Below are 14,955 nucleotides of genomic sequence, written 5' to 3'. Positions count from 1 at the left end.
CTTTCCAGCTACATTTTGTTAACTTTGAAGATGAATATTTGTCATCACTTTGGTTTTTTACCAATTCCTATTAAAGTTGTCAGTTAAATTAACAGCTAATTCTGTAATTTTTGTTTTGGTAATTTTCAAGTTTAAGTTTCTTTATCATTCACATCACATGAGGTGGAACAAAATTCTGTCCCAGTTACAACTAAAAATAGCAAATATATAAGGTATAAAAATAAATACTATACAAGGATCTAAGAAATACACCAAGATATACGCTAAACACTAATAATGTAAAATAATACGGTATATTAAACAGCAGCCTGAGCGTGAGCTTGCAGTGAGCAGATGCGTATGAACACAGAAGCTTTAAGGCAAGAAATCAGCAGCACAGATAAGTCACATATATCCCAGTGATTATCCTGGTAAGGGATGTATGAGTCTATAACAACTTCAAGGTAGAAGCTGTTCTTTTACACTTAATGCTCCTCAACCTCCTTCCTGAGGGGAGCGGGACATAAAGTGTGTGCTGGTTGAGTGTGGTCCTTCATGATGCAGGTGGCCCTCTTCCTGTATCTGGAGGTGTAGATGTCTGTGATGGTGGGAAGTCTGACTCCAACATCTTCTGTGCAGCCATCACCACTCTCTGCAGAGCTTTTCTTTCTGCAGCTGTGCAGCCTCCATGCCACACGTTGATGCTGGAGCACAGGATGCTCTCCACTGCACACCTGTAGAAGGAGGTGAGGACTGAGCTTCCCAGACCAGCTCGCCTCAGCCGTCTGAGCAAGTGGAGTCCTAATATTCTATTTTCCAGTAAAAAGCAACAAAGAAAAAAGTCAAATACGGTGAGCCTAAACCTGTTTTTAAAACCAAAAATGTTTTTAGAAAAGAAAATGAAATGCTACAGTACACATTTGTAGCAAAAACTGAAAAAAGTTTGTGAAAGTTATGAATAAATTAGCCTAAATTTAAACGAACAAAAACTGATTACTTGAAAATGAGCTGCACTAATAGATTTTCTGTATATTTCTACATCAGAAGGTTTATTAGCTTCAACGTGCAGCACATTTTCATTTGAAAGTTACTTTCTAATGTTTTGTTTTCACCCTCGTTTATATTATTCTACATGCAGGACGATGCAATGGGAAGGAAATAAAATGAATGAGAATATAGCTTTTTATTTGCTGTCCCATCGTTTTGTGTTTCTTTAGTTATACTGTTCTCGTTTTTTTAATGACTGCATCTTTCTGATCAAGATTCATGTAAAAGCACAAACAAATTGTTTCTTCAAATAAAATAAAATAAAAAACTGGCAAATTAAATATTTGAAGTAGTGGAATTTTTATAACAAACTATTCAAGAATTACATTTTTAATTTTAGTGTTAATCCAATCCTTAAAACACTATGTAGTTATAAAACGATGCAACTATTCTTACTTGTGGGTGAATTTGTAAACTTTGAGGCTTTTATATAAAACTAAATTTCTTTAAGCAAACAAAATAACTTACAATTAAACAAACATACAGGAAAAAAAACTTTGTAGTGGCATAACCAGTGATTTATTTTATTCAGTATAATGTATTGTCTTAATTTTAGCTTAATCTATCGTTTCAGTTGTATTATTTTTCAAGTTTTATTAATTTTTTTATGAAGGCAATTAGACCTTTGAATGAGCAAAATGTTTAAAATGTTGTTGCCTTCATTAACTTCACCCCTTGTGGCCCTGGCTCTAACTTAGGAAAATAAACTCAATGCCAAGTGTGTGTGTGTGTGTGTGTCCTTGTTTATGCTACTTTGTGAGGCCCATTTTTCCAACTTATACTACATTGTGGGGACCAACTGCTCCTTATGGGGCCCAAAGCCCGGGCCCCATAAGAAGAAGTCCCGTTGGTGGGTTAGGGGCTAGGTTTAGGACTAAGGTGTGAATTGAGGATGTGTTAGGTTTAGGGTTAGGTATGTACTGGTAATGGTTAGGTTATGGATAAAGGTCATGGTTAGGCTATAGAAATGAATGAAAAATGAATGGAAGTCAATGCAAAGGCCCCACAAAGATAGCAAAACAAACCTGTGTGTGTGTGTGTGTGTAAACACTTAAAATCCTTGTTATCGATGGAAAACTTTGGTATTATAGCTAGTGATGCCAATTTGTTGACTTTTGGTTGAAAAGTTTTGACGTTAAAATGATTTAAGCAGTGACATTTCAGTGGTTCTTGACTCTGACAGAATATGAAAGTTGAATAAAACGCCAAATATTGAGACAAAGATAAGAAGTGAGCCAGCTGCTATAAACGGTGTTAAACAATCTCGATATCCTCTCTACATAAATGCCATTTTATAAATTATGACCATGTCTAAGTATTGCTCTAATAATTTTTCATTATTTTTCTTTTAAATATTTCTGAACTTAAATGGATTGAATATGAAAAATATAATAGTAGCTGAGGCGGTTTTATTTTTCATATCTTTTTTTTTTTTTACACCCAAAGGCAAATTCCTGCAAGAGGTTTAGCAATCTTTAAACAAAATTATTTTCATATTACAGTTTTATATTAAAATCAAAAAATAAAGACTGAAGATCAGTGGCAAACATTTAAACCATTCACATTTTATGAAAAAATAAAATTAATAATAAAATCGATTCATGCTGAAGTTGTAGCAAAAAAACGGATAATTGTCCTGTCCTTCATGCACGCTGCTCCTCAGAGTTATTTTTCCTGGAAAAGAGATGTAAGTGGAGAAGAGCAGGAAAGGCCCATTATTGAAATAAAAGCCTTTCCATCTGCAACCTCCACAAGAGCTCTCAGCTCAGAGCCAACAAAACACCGCGCAGATTAACACCTGGTGAGTCACCCTTTTCTGTCCACTCAAAGCTGGTGGGAATGAAGAATCTACTCATTACAGTAGATTACAGATAATAAAGCTAAAAACGAGTTTTTTAGTTTATTTAAAAATGCTTGCAACTATTGTGTTTGCTTCATAAAATACATTATTCTCTTAGCTTTAACCGCCTAAGACCCAACTCTTGCATGACATGCATCAATTCCTATAATGTCCACGTATGTGGATGCCAGGTCCTAGGAGGTTAAAATAATTAAATAGCAGTAATTAAATGAGATTTTCTTTCCTTTTTTAGTTTATCATCTCTCCTTATCGATTTAGACAATCGATATTCAGTCCAGCGCGTTTCTGATTTCATGCAAACACAAGATGGCACTACAGTTTCAGTCAGGTTGCTTATTTGGAGACAGAGAATATAAATGTACACACAACACATGTAATTAGTTTTGTGCACCCACTCTGTGCCCGTCTTTGTTTTTATCTGAGCACAGAACAGCAGCGATGGCAGTAAATGTGTCGCTCGCACACATGGTGAACATACATCACTCAGTGATGGAAACAACTTGCAAAGCTGTGACTGATGGTGTGATGCTGCTAAAGACCATTCACAATGAGAGGGTTTGCAATACGGTGGTGGTGGGGGAGCGATATAAGGTTTTTTCCACCAGCTGAGAAGTTCATAAAAAAACAGATTAACACTTTTTTTTTTTTTTTACATTGAATTAAAGCTTTTAAAGTGTTCTTGAAACTAGATTCAGTCAAAGCTCTCATGAGACAATTAGCCATTTACTGCTGAGACGAGATTTGTTTTTTATAGAGAAAATGACAAGCAGACGTGTTGCATCAGTATGAACATCAGATGACCATTATTCCTCATGACTGAGTCGTCTGTCGTCTCTATTAGCAGCAATCCTTAAGGACAACTGGTGCTAATGCACAACACTCCACTGCCGTCCATGGAGACCTGCTCGAATATAGAAAATAGACCTAAAACCACAAAGCTTTGAAATGCCACACAGAAGAAAAAAAAAATTACCAATATGTTTTCATTTTGCTGAAATGGTGCTATAATTAAATATGTTGCGCCTGGACTCAACGACTCAGAAATATCATAAAGGGACATACGCCTGCAGAGAAGACGCTGGAGGGATTATGTTGTTTCAGACAGGATCTGAAACAAATTTGTCAAAACGTGTCACAGAGACGACAAAAACATATTTTCTGAAGACCCAGACTTGTAAAAGCACCATTTTGTTGTTTTAATTAGTTCTAGCTCCTGTCTCCCGTTTCTATTTATGCATCACTCATAAAAATAAATATCACAAATGCATCAACTATCTTAAAATGTATTTACTAAATCAAAACGTGTTTTATTTGCTTTTCATGGCCTCTGTAGTTCCCCTGGATTGGCAGACCGGGGTGGTGGTCCCCCTATTCAAAAAGAAGGACAGTAGAGTGTGTTCCAACTACAGGGGGATCACGCTCTTAAGCCTCCCTGGTAAGGTCTATTCGGGGGTTCTGGAGAGGAGGGTCCGTCGGATAGTCGAACCTCGGATTCAGGAGGAGCAGTGCGGTTTTTGTCCTGGTCGTGGAACACTGGACCAGCTCTACACTCTCAGCGGGGTCCTGGAGGGCGCGTGGGAGTTTGCCCAACCGGTCTACAAGTGCTTTGTGGACTTGGAGAAGGCGTTTGACCGCGTCCCTCGGGGAACCCTGTGGGGGGTACTCTGGGAGTATGGTGTACCGGGCCCTTTGATACGGGCTGTTAGGTCCCTGAATGACCGGTGTCAGAGCCTGGTCCGCATTGCCGGCAGTAAGTCGGGCTTGTTCCCGGTGAGAGTTGGACTCCGTCAAGGTTGCCCTTTGTCACCAATCCTGTTCATAACTTTTATGGACAGAATTTCTAGGCGCAGCCAAGATGTTGAGGGGATCCGTTTTGGTGGCCTTAGGATTGTGTCCCTGCTTTTTGCAGATGATTTAGTCCTGTTGGCTTCATTAGATCATGATCTACAGCTTTCGCTGGAGCGGTTCGCAGCAGAGTGTGACGCGGCCAGGATGAGGATCAGTTCCTCCAAATCCGAGGCCATGGTCTTGAGCCGGAAAATGGTAGAGTGCCCTCTCTGGGTCAGGGAGGAGGTCCTGCCCCAAGTGGAGGAGTTCAAGTATCTTGGGGTCTTGTTCATGAATGAGGGAAAAATGGAGCATGAGATCGATAGGCGGATAGGTGCAGCGTCTGCAGTGAAGCGGGCACTGTACCAGTCTGTCGTGGTGAAGAGAGAGCTGAGTCAAAAGGCAAAGCTCTCAATTTACCGATCGATCTACGTTCCTACCCTCATCTATGGTCATGAGCTTTGGGTTGTGACCGAAAGAACGAGATCTCGGATACAAGCGGCCGAAATGAGTTTTCTCCGCAGGGTGTCTGGGCTCTCCCTTAGAGACAGGGTGAGAAGCTCGATCATCTGGGAGGGACTCAGAGTAGAGCCGCTGCTTCTCCACGTTGAGAGGAGCCAGTTGAGGTGGCTCGGGCATCTGGTTAGGATGCCTCCTGGACGCCTCCCTGGTGAGGTGTTCCGGACACGTCCCACTGGGAGGAGGCCCAGAGGAAGACCCAGGACACATTGGAGGGACTATTTTCTCGGCTGGCCTGGGAACGCCTCGGGATACCCCCGGAGGAGCAGGACCATGTGGCTGGGGAGAGGGAAGTCTGGGCCTCCCTACTTAGGCTGCTACCCCCGTGACCCGACCCCAGATAAGTGGAAGAAAATGGATGGATGGCCTTTGTAGTAACGCTTTATAGCTGTGGTTTTGCTAACATTTAACTCAGTCTCTTGACATTTAAATCTTATTTCAAAATCCATCTTTTGCTCAACTGTTTATTTTTTAATTTAGTGTGCATGGCTTATATTCGTGTGCGCTCTATAGACCAGCAGTTACAGTAATACTTATTATAGCTGCCTAAATTATTAGTTTTATTTAGCATGCATGTTGGAATTAGACCTGTTGCTTTTTGTTGTTCAATCATCTTCAAGAACAACATGAAGCTAAATATTAATTGTTTTTGTGTGTCATTTTTGTTCATTCAACCTTTATTTATACAGTTTAGTCTCACTGAGTCACGAGGACTAATTAGAGGCCGAAGCAGCAAAAGTTCTAACTAGAAACACTTGGTGAGTGCGCACGTATAAATCCTATAACTCTGGGTCCTTATAGATGTTTGAGGCACTCGTGTGTAAAAATCTGAAATGAATATCTTTTCAAACCACCCACTGTAAGTTCTTTATCTTTGGAGCAGTCCGATGGACTACCGAGCTGTGCAGCCATAAATTAAGGTGCTGATGGTGCAGCAGTAGAAGTTCGTGAGCATGCAGCTTTAGAGAAATTTTAGGTTTTCCCAATATGATGTTTAAACCTTGTATCAGGCACTTTGAAGTATTACAAACTTGAAGATGGGGATTGTTTCAACTTTCTTCCCTCCAAGTTTCTAATTACATCTAAGCATCTATTTGTGTTTAACATGGAAAAAAAAAGACTTTACAGATATTAACCACACAAAATGATCAACTTTTATTTTGAAGGAAGTTTAAAGTCTTAAATCTTAACAGGATCTGTCAGCATCTATTAGTATAAAATGTTACACAAGGACTGTTCTACATTACAGGACTTGTAAATATGAAACGGACTGTTTAAAAGAACAAAACAGTAACTTGTCATTTAACAAGGTCACATTAAACAGGAGTTTTTAAACAAATCAGATTATAAGTGGTCATGTTAAAAACCTTGTATGAACTTTATACACGTTTTACCATTTAGTTCTTTAAGGGATTTTAAACATTTGATAAGCTCATTAGAAAATCTAAACAAATATATTCTTGGTTTTAGTATTTTACCTTGTTTTATATGCACCTTGATTTGATGGTTTTTCCATCCATCGTCATCTTTTCCAACTTTTTGGGGGTCACTGGTTCCATATCCATCAGTCACTGTGCGAGAGAGGAGGGGGACACCTGGACATGTCTCCAGTCCATCACAGGGACACAGAGACAAACATCCATTCACTCTCTCTCACCTAGGGACATTTTAGAGTTGCCAATCAGGCCAACGTGCATGTTTTTGGTCTGTGGGAGGAAACTGGGGTACCCGGAGAAAACCCACGCAGCACAGAGAGAACATGCAAACTCCACCCAGAAAGGTCCCGGGCCAGGATTTGAACAGGCGACCTTCGCGCTGAGAGGCAACAGCTCTTCCACCTGAGCCACCGTGCTGCCTTAATTGTTTTTGTAACACCACTCTTCATTTTAATTGCTTTTTATTGTCGTGTCTCATTTTCTGCACTCTATGTGTTGTCTGTCTAAAACAGGTCTCTCTTGAAAAGAAGTCCTTGTGACTCGGTGAGACTAACCTGTATAAAGGTTAAATAAAATATAAAAATGTGATTTTCACAGGGCAGCACGGTGGCGCAGTTGGTAGAGCTGCCGTCTCTCACCGAGCACAGGTTACCACGGTTCAAATCCTGGTCCCAGGGTCTTTCTGGGTGCAGTCTGCATGTTCTCTCTGTGCACGTGTGGATTTTCTCCCATGCGCAGACTAAAAACATGCATGTTAGGCTGATTGGTACCGCTTGCTGAGAGAGAGATAATGAATGTTTGTCTCCATGTGTCCCTGTGATGGACTGGAGACCTGTCCAGGTGTCCCCCGCCTCTCTCACAGTGTTTGCTGGACATGGACACAAGTGACCCCTGTGACCCGAAAAGGCAGAAGAGGGTAAAGATGATGTCTTTTCACTTTCAGGGACTAAACTACTCTCAGTCATCAATGGGTTTAACATGAGTCTGACTTTAATTAACACCTTAAATGCTTAAATACATGTCTTAAAAAGACAACTGTGAAATACCCTCAACTATATTAGATATATCCTGATGCATGCTCAATAATCCAGGTAGAAAAATCTAAAAAAGTTAAATCTGGTCCTCTGGACATTCATTGGCCCAGCACAGAAGATCAACATCATCAGGCCAGGACTCTACGGTCTACACTCATCTCCAGGCCAGCGGTCACTCTTTCAGGGATGAAGATGTTCACATCCTGGACAGAGAGGAACGATGGTTTGAGAGAGGAGTAAAGGAGGCCATCTTTGTGAAAAGAAACCGTCCATCATTAAACAGGGGTGGAGGCCTCCGGGTTCAACTGTCCCCCTCTTACAATGCTGTTATTGCTAGTATCACTCAGCCCTCTGTGAGTAGTAAACAGCCATCAGTGTGCTAATGATCCATTGTTAGGCTCATGGTCCTTTTTGAGCATGTGATCAGCTGGTTTTGGTTGTCAGCAGCAAACTGGTTGATCCACTCTGAGAAGGTGCTATTTAAGAGACTGAGCTGAATACAGCACCTCAGACTGAGGAAGTCTCTTGGATGAGAGACGAAACGTTTCTACATTTTTTTGTTGATTTGCTTTGTTTTGTTTTTTTGAATGTCCAGAGGACCAGATTTAACTTTTTTAGATATATTAGATATATTTTTTTAAAGTTTTACGCAGAGAAGTGTTAAAAAATAAGTGTCAGGTGTTCCACTCAGCTGACGGGGCAAGACTGCCTTTAAGAGCAGAAGAGAATAAAATATTTGACGACATCAAACGAGAAAAATTCTTTTGGTTTATTATACTAATCTGAAATATGAACTGTAGTTTGCTACCAGTGGTTTCCTTTTGATTTCACCTAATTAATCTAATTTGAATAAACTGATTTAAAACAATAAACTGTCTCACAACAAAAGACCAGGCAATGAATTCTACTTAATCTGCCTACCACACAAAAATACTTATTATAAAACCAACTCATAATTCTTCATCAGGCAATTACATTTTGTAAATAAAAAACTAAACATGGTTTTGAATCCCCATCTTCTCTACACGCCCTCTACTGGTGCTGGTACTGGGCAACAGATGCTGGTTTTCTCCACAACAAACAAAAGCTTCAGTGAAAGACAACCACAGAGGTGTGTTTGAAAAGAAGCAATTAATGCTGCAGTTTAATGAGATGCCATTAATACTTGAATATTTAGCAAAGTCATACAATACAAAAAGGCATTATGCTTTATTTAACATATTTACAAATTGATACTTGACTGTTAGAATTTAGGAACAATATGTACATACAAAAGGTTATTTTTATGTCAGTTATTTATTTCATCACATTTTTTCTCTTGAAACTGATGGTAGTGCCAAGCAGCAACCTTAAATTATCTCCATAAAATGTTTAAATGATTTTAGAACATTTACCATAAACACAAGGAGTTTCTTCTAAAGCTGGTTTTGTGCACGCGTGTGGAAATACGAAGTTCGAGATCTTCCCAGCACGTTATCTCTTCCTCGTGCAAACGTGGTGACCTTTCTGCAGTCCAGGTGCTTAATTACTTTTCTCCTCACATGCACTGAAATGCTGTGACTTAAAGGTTACCTTCTTTTAGCTTGTATACGCCAAAGTCTTTGACAAACCGTTTAAACTGGAGGAGTTTTATGGCCTCGGTTGTTCAAAGCGCTTAAAATCAGTTTGCAAAGCTCACGAAGATCTCGCATGAAAAGGAGCCTAAATATCAACGAACATCTGAAACATGTTGGTCAAAGCAACAGGTCTGAATGAGTTGATGTAAAAAAAACTGTTTGCAGAATAATGGTGGGCACACTGGATTACAGACAAGTTTGACAGCGATCTTTAAAACAAATAAAAGGTGCTTTAGGAGGCTGTCTTGAATCAGAAACCAAATGCTGCCAACAGTGTTTCAACCATGAATTAAAAAATTTAAAAAAATCATACAAATGGACCCCGTGTTCAAGTAAACTGAACATTAAATTTGATCTTTGTAAAAAACAAAAAAGTGATTGATACAACACATAATGCTTCATTATATTTTTAAATACTTGCCATCAGAACCTGTCTGACTTTTAAGCCATTGTAAACCACCTTAGATACAAAACATGGAGAAAATGTTGCCATGATTGTCACAACCACCCAGACTAAAGAATATATCCAATACCGACCACGTTCTGTCGTTCATTTAGTGCTTTGTGGCTAGAGGTTTCAAGCCATGCTCATTAAGGTACAGGTGGACGAAACGCTGGACGAGCGCTCGTGGACATTGTTATCCCAAACTCCTGACACGAACTGTGTATTTGGATCGTTACTCCACCCAAAGGTGTTGGCCAGTCCAGGACACAGAGCCAGAGCCAGCCTCTGGAGGACGAGACGAGATTTCCTGCGAAAGTTTCGGTTTATCCAGAAGTAGAAGATGCAGTTGAGGAAACCGTTGGAGGTCGGCAGCCACACCACGACAAACTCAGCCCACTCTGGTACGGTGCTACCCGACACTGCTGCAGGTCAGAAGATGATGAAGTGAGACACGACACTCAGCGGACAGAAACAATCATCATGAGAAAACTTGCAATTGTTGACTCACAATCAGTTAAAGCTCAAGTTATGATTGCCTTTTGAATATTTGGTTTACAGAACTGTGTAGAAGTTATTTTAGTCTATGCTTTTCATATTTTATTAAAATATACGTTTTGTTTTTAAACTGATGTTGAGCAACAGTTCTCCAGATTTTCTAAAATACATTTGTAGTTTTTCTTTGACCACTGGCTGCGCTTCAGTTCAGTCTTTGTATCTGACCACGACTGGAATATATGATTCACGTTAAGGTATTTAAAGTTGATTTAACTTGCTTATTTTATTTTTTATTTATCCTTTATTTATACAGGTAGTCTCAAGGAGTCACAAGAACTTATTTTTGTTTTTGGGAGCAGATGATGGGGGTTCATCCTGGTTTCATTCAAGAGTAGTTATAGATGCTGATAGCTGTGGGCAGGAAGGATCTCCTGCAGTGAATTTGAAGAATCTGGTCACAGATACAGATCCGTCCACCTGGATCCAGCTTGCTGTCAGATCCGGCGGGCCTCTCGGTCCTCCTGAGTAGCAGGACTGCCCGAAAGCTCCTCGTCGCCACGGACAGACAGCTGAAGGTGCCGGGGTGTGGTCCCGGTCCTCCCTTTGTCACAAGCCAAGCCTCCCACCAGCTCCAGGATCTTGCCTCCAGGTTGACGGGAATTCATCCACGGCGCCTCCTTTTCAACTCATTTGGGATTTGGGGCTGTAGCTGAGATAGTTGAGTTTTTGAGATGTTAATCAGCTGCTCCTGGTTGTTAAAAAAAAAAAAACAACATCTTGTTGCCATGGTTACGCATTATAACAAATGCCCAAAAGTTTAAAGGTTTCAGTATATCCCTCCAGCTGCACAGCATCCGATACCAGAGGAAATTATCATCCAAAAAAAAGTGATTTACATCCATAAAAAAGAGGAATTAAAAGTTTTCAAAAGCAATAACTCAGAATGAATAGAGTTGCTCCAACATGAAGCCACCTGAGCGGCGCAATTCTAGAACGCTCGTTGAGCCTCGTTAACTCTTGTTAAGGGCCTTGCTCAAGGGCCCAGAGTGGGACAAGTGAGGGTGGAGACAGGTGTGGGTGTTTTACCTTTTCCACTCAGTCTAGGGAGTTGAACCTGTGACTTACCTATGACAGGCTCATCTTCTCTAATCTCTGTGCCACCAAGCCCCTTAAACCTCCCCTAAAAACTCTAAAATTCCACTGATTAGTTTAATTTTTTTTAATCTGGCTCCTTTGGAAACAAAATACATGGGAATGCTGTATATTGACAGTATGCATTATGAATGAATAGCAATTAACTGTAAGCTGTTTTTTTTATAATTATTATTTTACTTTTTGTTTGTTCATTTACATTCACACCTAATCTCAGTATGTATTTACAAAACCTTCATTTGAAAACACAAAAATAATTAATATTTCTCCAAAAGGATTTAAACCCGTTGCTTTTGTGTGATTTTATGCTGTTTTTCCGAGTAGTTCTGGGGCCAAGACTATAATTATCAAGCAGAGTGATGAAGGAAATGGAATGACAGCAGACCTTCCTAAACTAATAGCAGAATCGATACATAAAGTTTCTGGAAGAAAACAAATGCTATAAAATAAAGGAAGAAGAAAATTTTGATCTTGAATACCTGAATCTGCAGAGCAGTCAGAAAATATTTACTGAGAGAGCAATATGAACTGAAAGAAAAATGTACAGGTTACAGAAATATTAAAGATATTAAAACTGTATATTAAAGACTACTCAGACAATTTGTTATATTTTGTATATTATCATTTTACTTTAACAAACTTAAGTCAAGGTCCTCTGGAAAAAATAAAAAAATAAAAACTTGTTGAAATGTTTTGCCTTTTTTCCGAAACACTTCTTCAGTGTAAGGAGCTGCAACAAACTCCGTCTTATAAATAACACCTTCTCATAGTGGCCGACAGGCTCTGTAGTCTACGCTCATCTCCAGGCCAAAGGTCACTCTTTCCGGGATGAAGATGAATTATCCTCGATAGAGAGGAATGTTGGTTTGAGAGGAGTAAAGGAAGCCATCTTTGTATAGAGATCCCGTCCATCATTAAACAGGGGCGGAGCCTCCATGTTCAACTGTCCCCCTCTTACAATGCTGTTATTGATTATGTCATTCAGCCCCCTGTGAATAGCAAGAGGCCATCAGGGCATTAACAACTGGCCATTAAGTCGATGGTCCTCCTTTATCATGTGAACATCTGGTTCGGACTGTCATCAGCAAAGGTGCAGCTCCTCAGACTGAAGAAGTTTTTGGGATAAAAGACGAAACTTTTTATTTATTTATTTAATCTGTTCAGAGGACTTGACTTAATGTTGATATATTTTTTCTACCTGGATTATTGAGCATGCATCGGGATATTTTGTTTTAATGTATCTTAGTTTATTGTAATGTGCATGAATATTTTAAGCTCGATTGTAAATAAACTGGTAACAGCAGTGGTGAGCATGAAAATGCACCTTTTAATACTCATGAAAGCTCTCTTCAGTCTTTTCACTCAAGTGCAATGACATTTATAGTCTTAATTTAAAAGTCTAAAATTAGCTGAAACCTAATGACTCATAATAAAGTGCTTTCCTCTGAGACTCAGTCGTTTGGAAGGGCGCACACTTTGCAGTTTAACTTAAGTTTCATTTTATGGGGATTTTCAGCCATATCAGATAGATTAGAGAGTCCTTTGAAAAAAAAAAAAGGTCTTTACGTCTAAAAATATTCAGCTGCAACTCCACTTTCAGACTGATTACTTGGAGACAGTACACAGTCGGGGTAAATGAGAAAAGTTTTAAAATGTCTGAGTCATAACTGGCTTTGATTCAGTGAACTCATGCCCATCATTACATAAATAAATCTGACAGCTATTCCTCCCACACTCCTGGCAAAAATTGACAGATTTGTTTAGGGAAAAGGCCATTAAATGTTTTGTTTTGAGACATAACTTAAATCCTGAAGAAACTGATGTTTGGTTTTGAATTATTGTGAAAAGTTACTCATGTTAAAAAAAGGTTTATAAACTGAACATCTGTAGGGCTAATAGCACAAACACTGCTAAGCCTGTAGCACTTATGATCCTTTGAAGACTGAATGTCAAAACCATGAAATGTTTCTTGATGTAAAATTTATGATGGGACAGCAACTTTTAGTGAGATTTACTCACAGGGTGCATCTTCTTACTGCTTCAGATAACTTCATTCGTCATTATGACACATTAACATAAAGTGGATCGTTCAGATGAACAGGTTGCACTGATGCAAACATAAATAACTCATTCGTTCATCTTTTTACAGCTACTGAATTTGACTTTTTAAAAACAAATCAGTTTTCAGTTCATTTGAGAGTGAACACCGAGTGAAGATCAGGGATCTATGTTAAACCTCACATCATTTTAAACTGTTACTGCTTTATAGAAAATACTTTGTACATTTAGTATTTTGTGTAAGAGGCAACGTTTCAACAGATGTGTAAGCAGATTTTAGAGGATTTATTCTCTGATGACAGAGCTGTCACATCTTTCATCTCTGGCTCTTTCCCGTGGGTGCTTTGCTTACTGTTGTAGATCATGGCTGCCATGCAGGGGGTCCAGCAGGTGTAGTACGCTGCCATCACAGGAACAAGCACTCTGGCTGCCACGTTGTGTCTGCTGCGGAGCGCACAGCCATACTTGCGCAGTTTCAGTCTCTGTCTCTTGGCTGCACACCACACCCTCAGGTTTGCATACGTCATGACAGTGGAGCAAGGGAAAAATATCAAACAGGTCAGGCTCAGGGAGTAGGCGACGTTGGTGGAATAGGATGGATTGCAGACCAGAGACGCGGTGGAAAAGTGAACCTCAATGATGCCAACTGGAAATGAGATTGGCAGCAGTAAGAAGAGAGGAAAACACCAGGCGAAGGCAATCAGGAGCAATGTCCTCCTCCTTGTCATCAGAGTTGAGTACTTGAGCGGGTAGAAGACTGCGACATACCTCTCCAGGCTTATTGTGGCCAGTGTGTACATGCAGGTGGAGTAGACGGTGGCGTTGCAAAAGGCCACAAGGTGACAAAAAGCATCTGGCCCCTCGGTGTAGTCCTTTAACAGACTCACCCAGAGATTCAAGGGCATGACCAGCAGACCAAACGCAGAGTCTGCAGCAGTGAGGGACAGGAGGAAATACCGGGAGTTTCTTGACCAGCCAGCCACGGAGGAAGAAATAACCAGGAGAACAGCGATGTTACCCAAAGTGATCATCACTCCCAGAACGATGATGATGCTGACTTTGATGGAGCGGTGGCTCAGTTCCTGCAGCCTCTGAGAGTCCACATCTGACACGTTGGAGTCGTCGGAGGTGGAGAGGTTAAGTGGTGTGAACATTGTTCTTCACAGAGACATCAGTGCGAGTAAACCATTAGTCACAAAAAGAAGAAGTGTTGAAATATTACTGAAGATGGGTAAAAATTACACTAGAGCGCAGCAGCAGCTGCAGGTTTCCTCCCTGCAACAATCAGCTGCACACCTGCTGCAATTAGTGCTGAGAGGTGAGAGTTCACCACCAAAAATCCACTCAGCCATAACTCCAGAAAGCTCTAGAGCTTTCTTCCAAACATGTTTATTTATAAATTGTTTTTATTATTATGCAAACTATCTAAATTTTATTTAGTCTATTTACTCAGAAAAGGAAATTACAGACCAGATTTAAAGTGACA

At 39.9% G+C, this 14,955-nt stretch overlaps 1 protein-coding gene across 1 annotated transcript; it reads right to left on the bottom strand.

Moving 5' to 3' along the window:
- Positions 1-9,896: 9,896 nt before the first annotated feature.
- Positions 9,897-14,623, bottom strand: zgc:162592 (uncharacterized protein LOC561993 homolog). The gene is made up of 2 exons (XM_037695780.1): positions 13,822-14,623; positions 9,897-10,186 (listed from the first exon to the last, which is right to left on the bottom strand). The coding sequence occupies exons 1-2, from the start codon at positions 14,621-14,623 to the stop codon at positions 9,897-9,899; spliced, it is 1,092 nt and encodes a 363-aa protein (XP_037551708.1).
- Between the last annotated feature and the right edge of the window lie 332 nt (positions 14,624-14,955).

Source organism: Nematolebias whitei, chromosome 2 (assembly GCF_014905685.2).
Source record: "Nematolebias whitei isolate Nwh7 chromosome 2, NemWhi1, whole genome shotgun sequence".
Lineage (NCBI taxonomy): Eukaryota > Metazoa > Chordata > Actinopteri > Cyprinodontiformes > Rivulidae > Nematolebias > Nematolebias whitei.
Note: the sequence above shows the minus strand (reverse complement) of the source record. Positions and strands in the feature narration are given on the sequence as shown.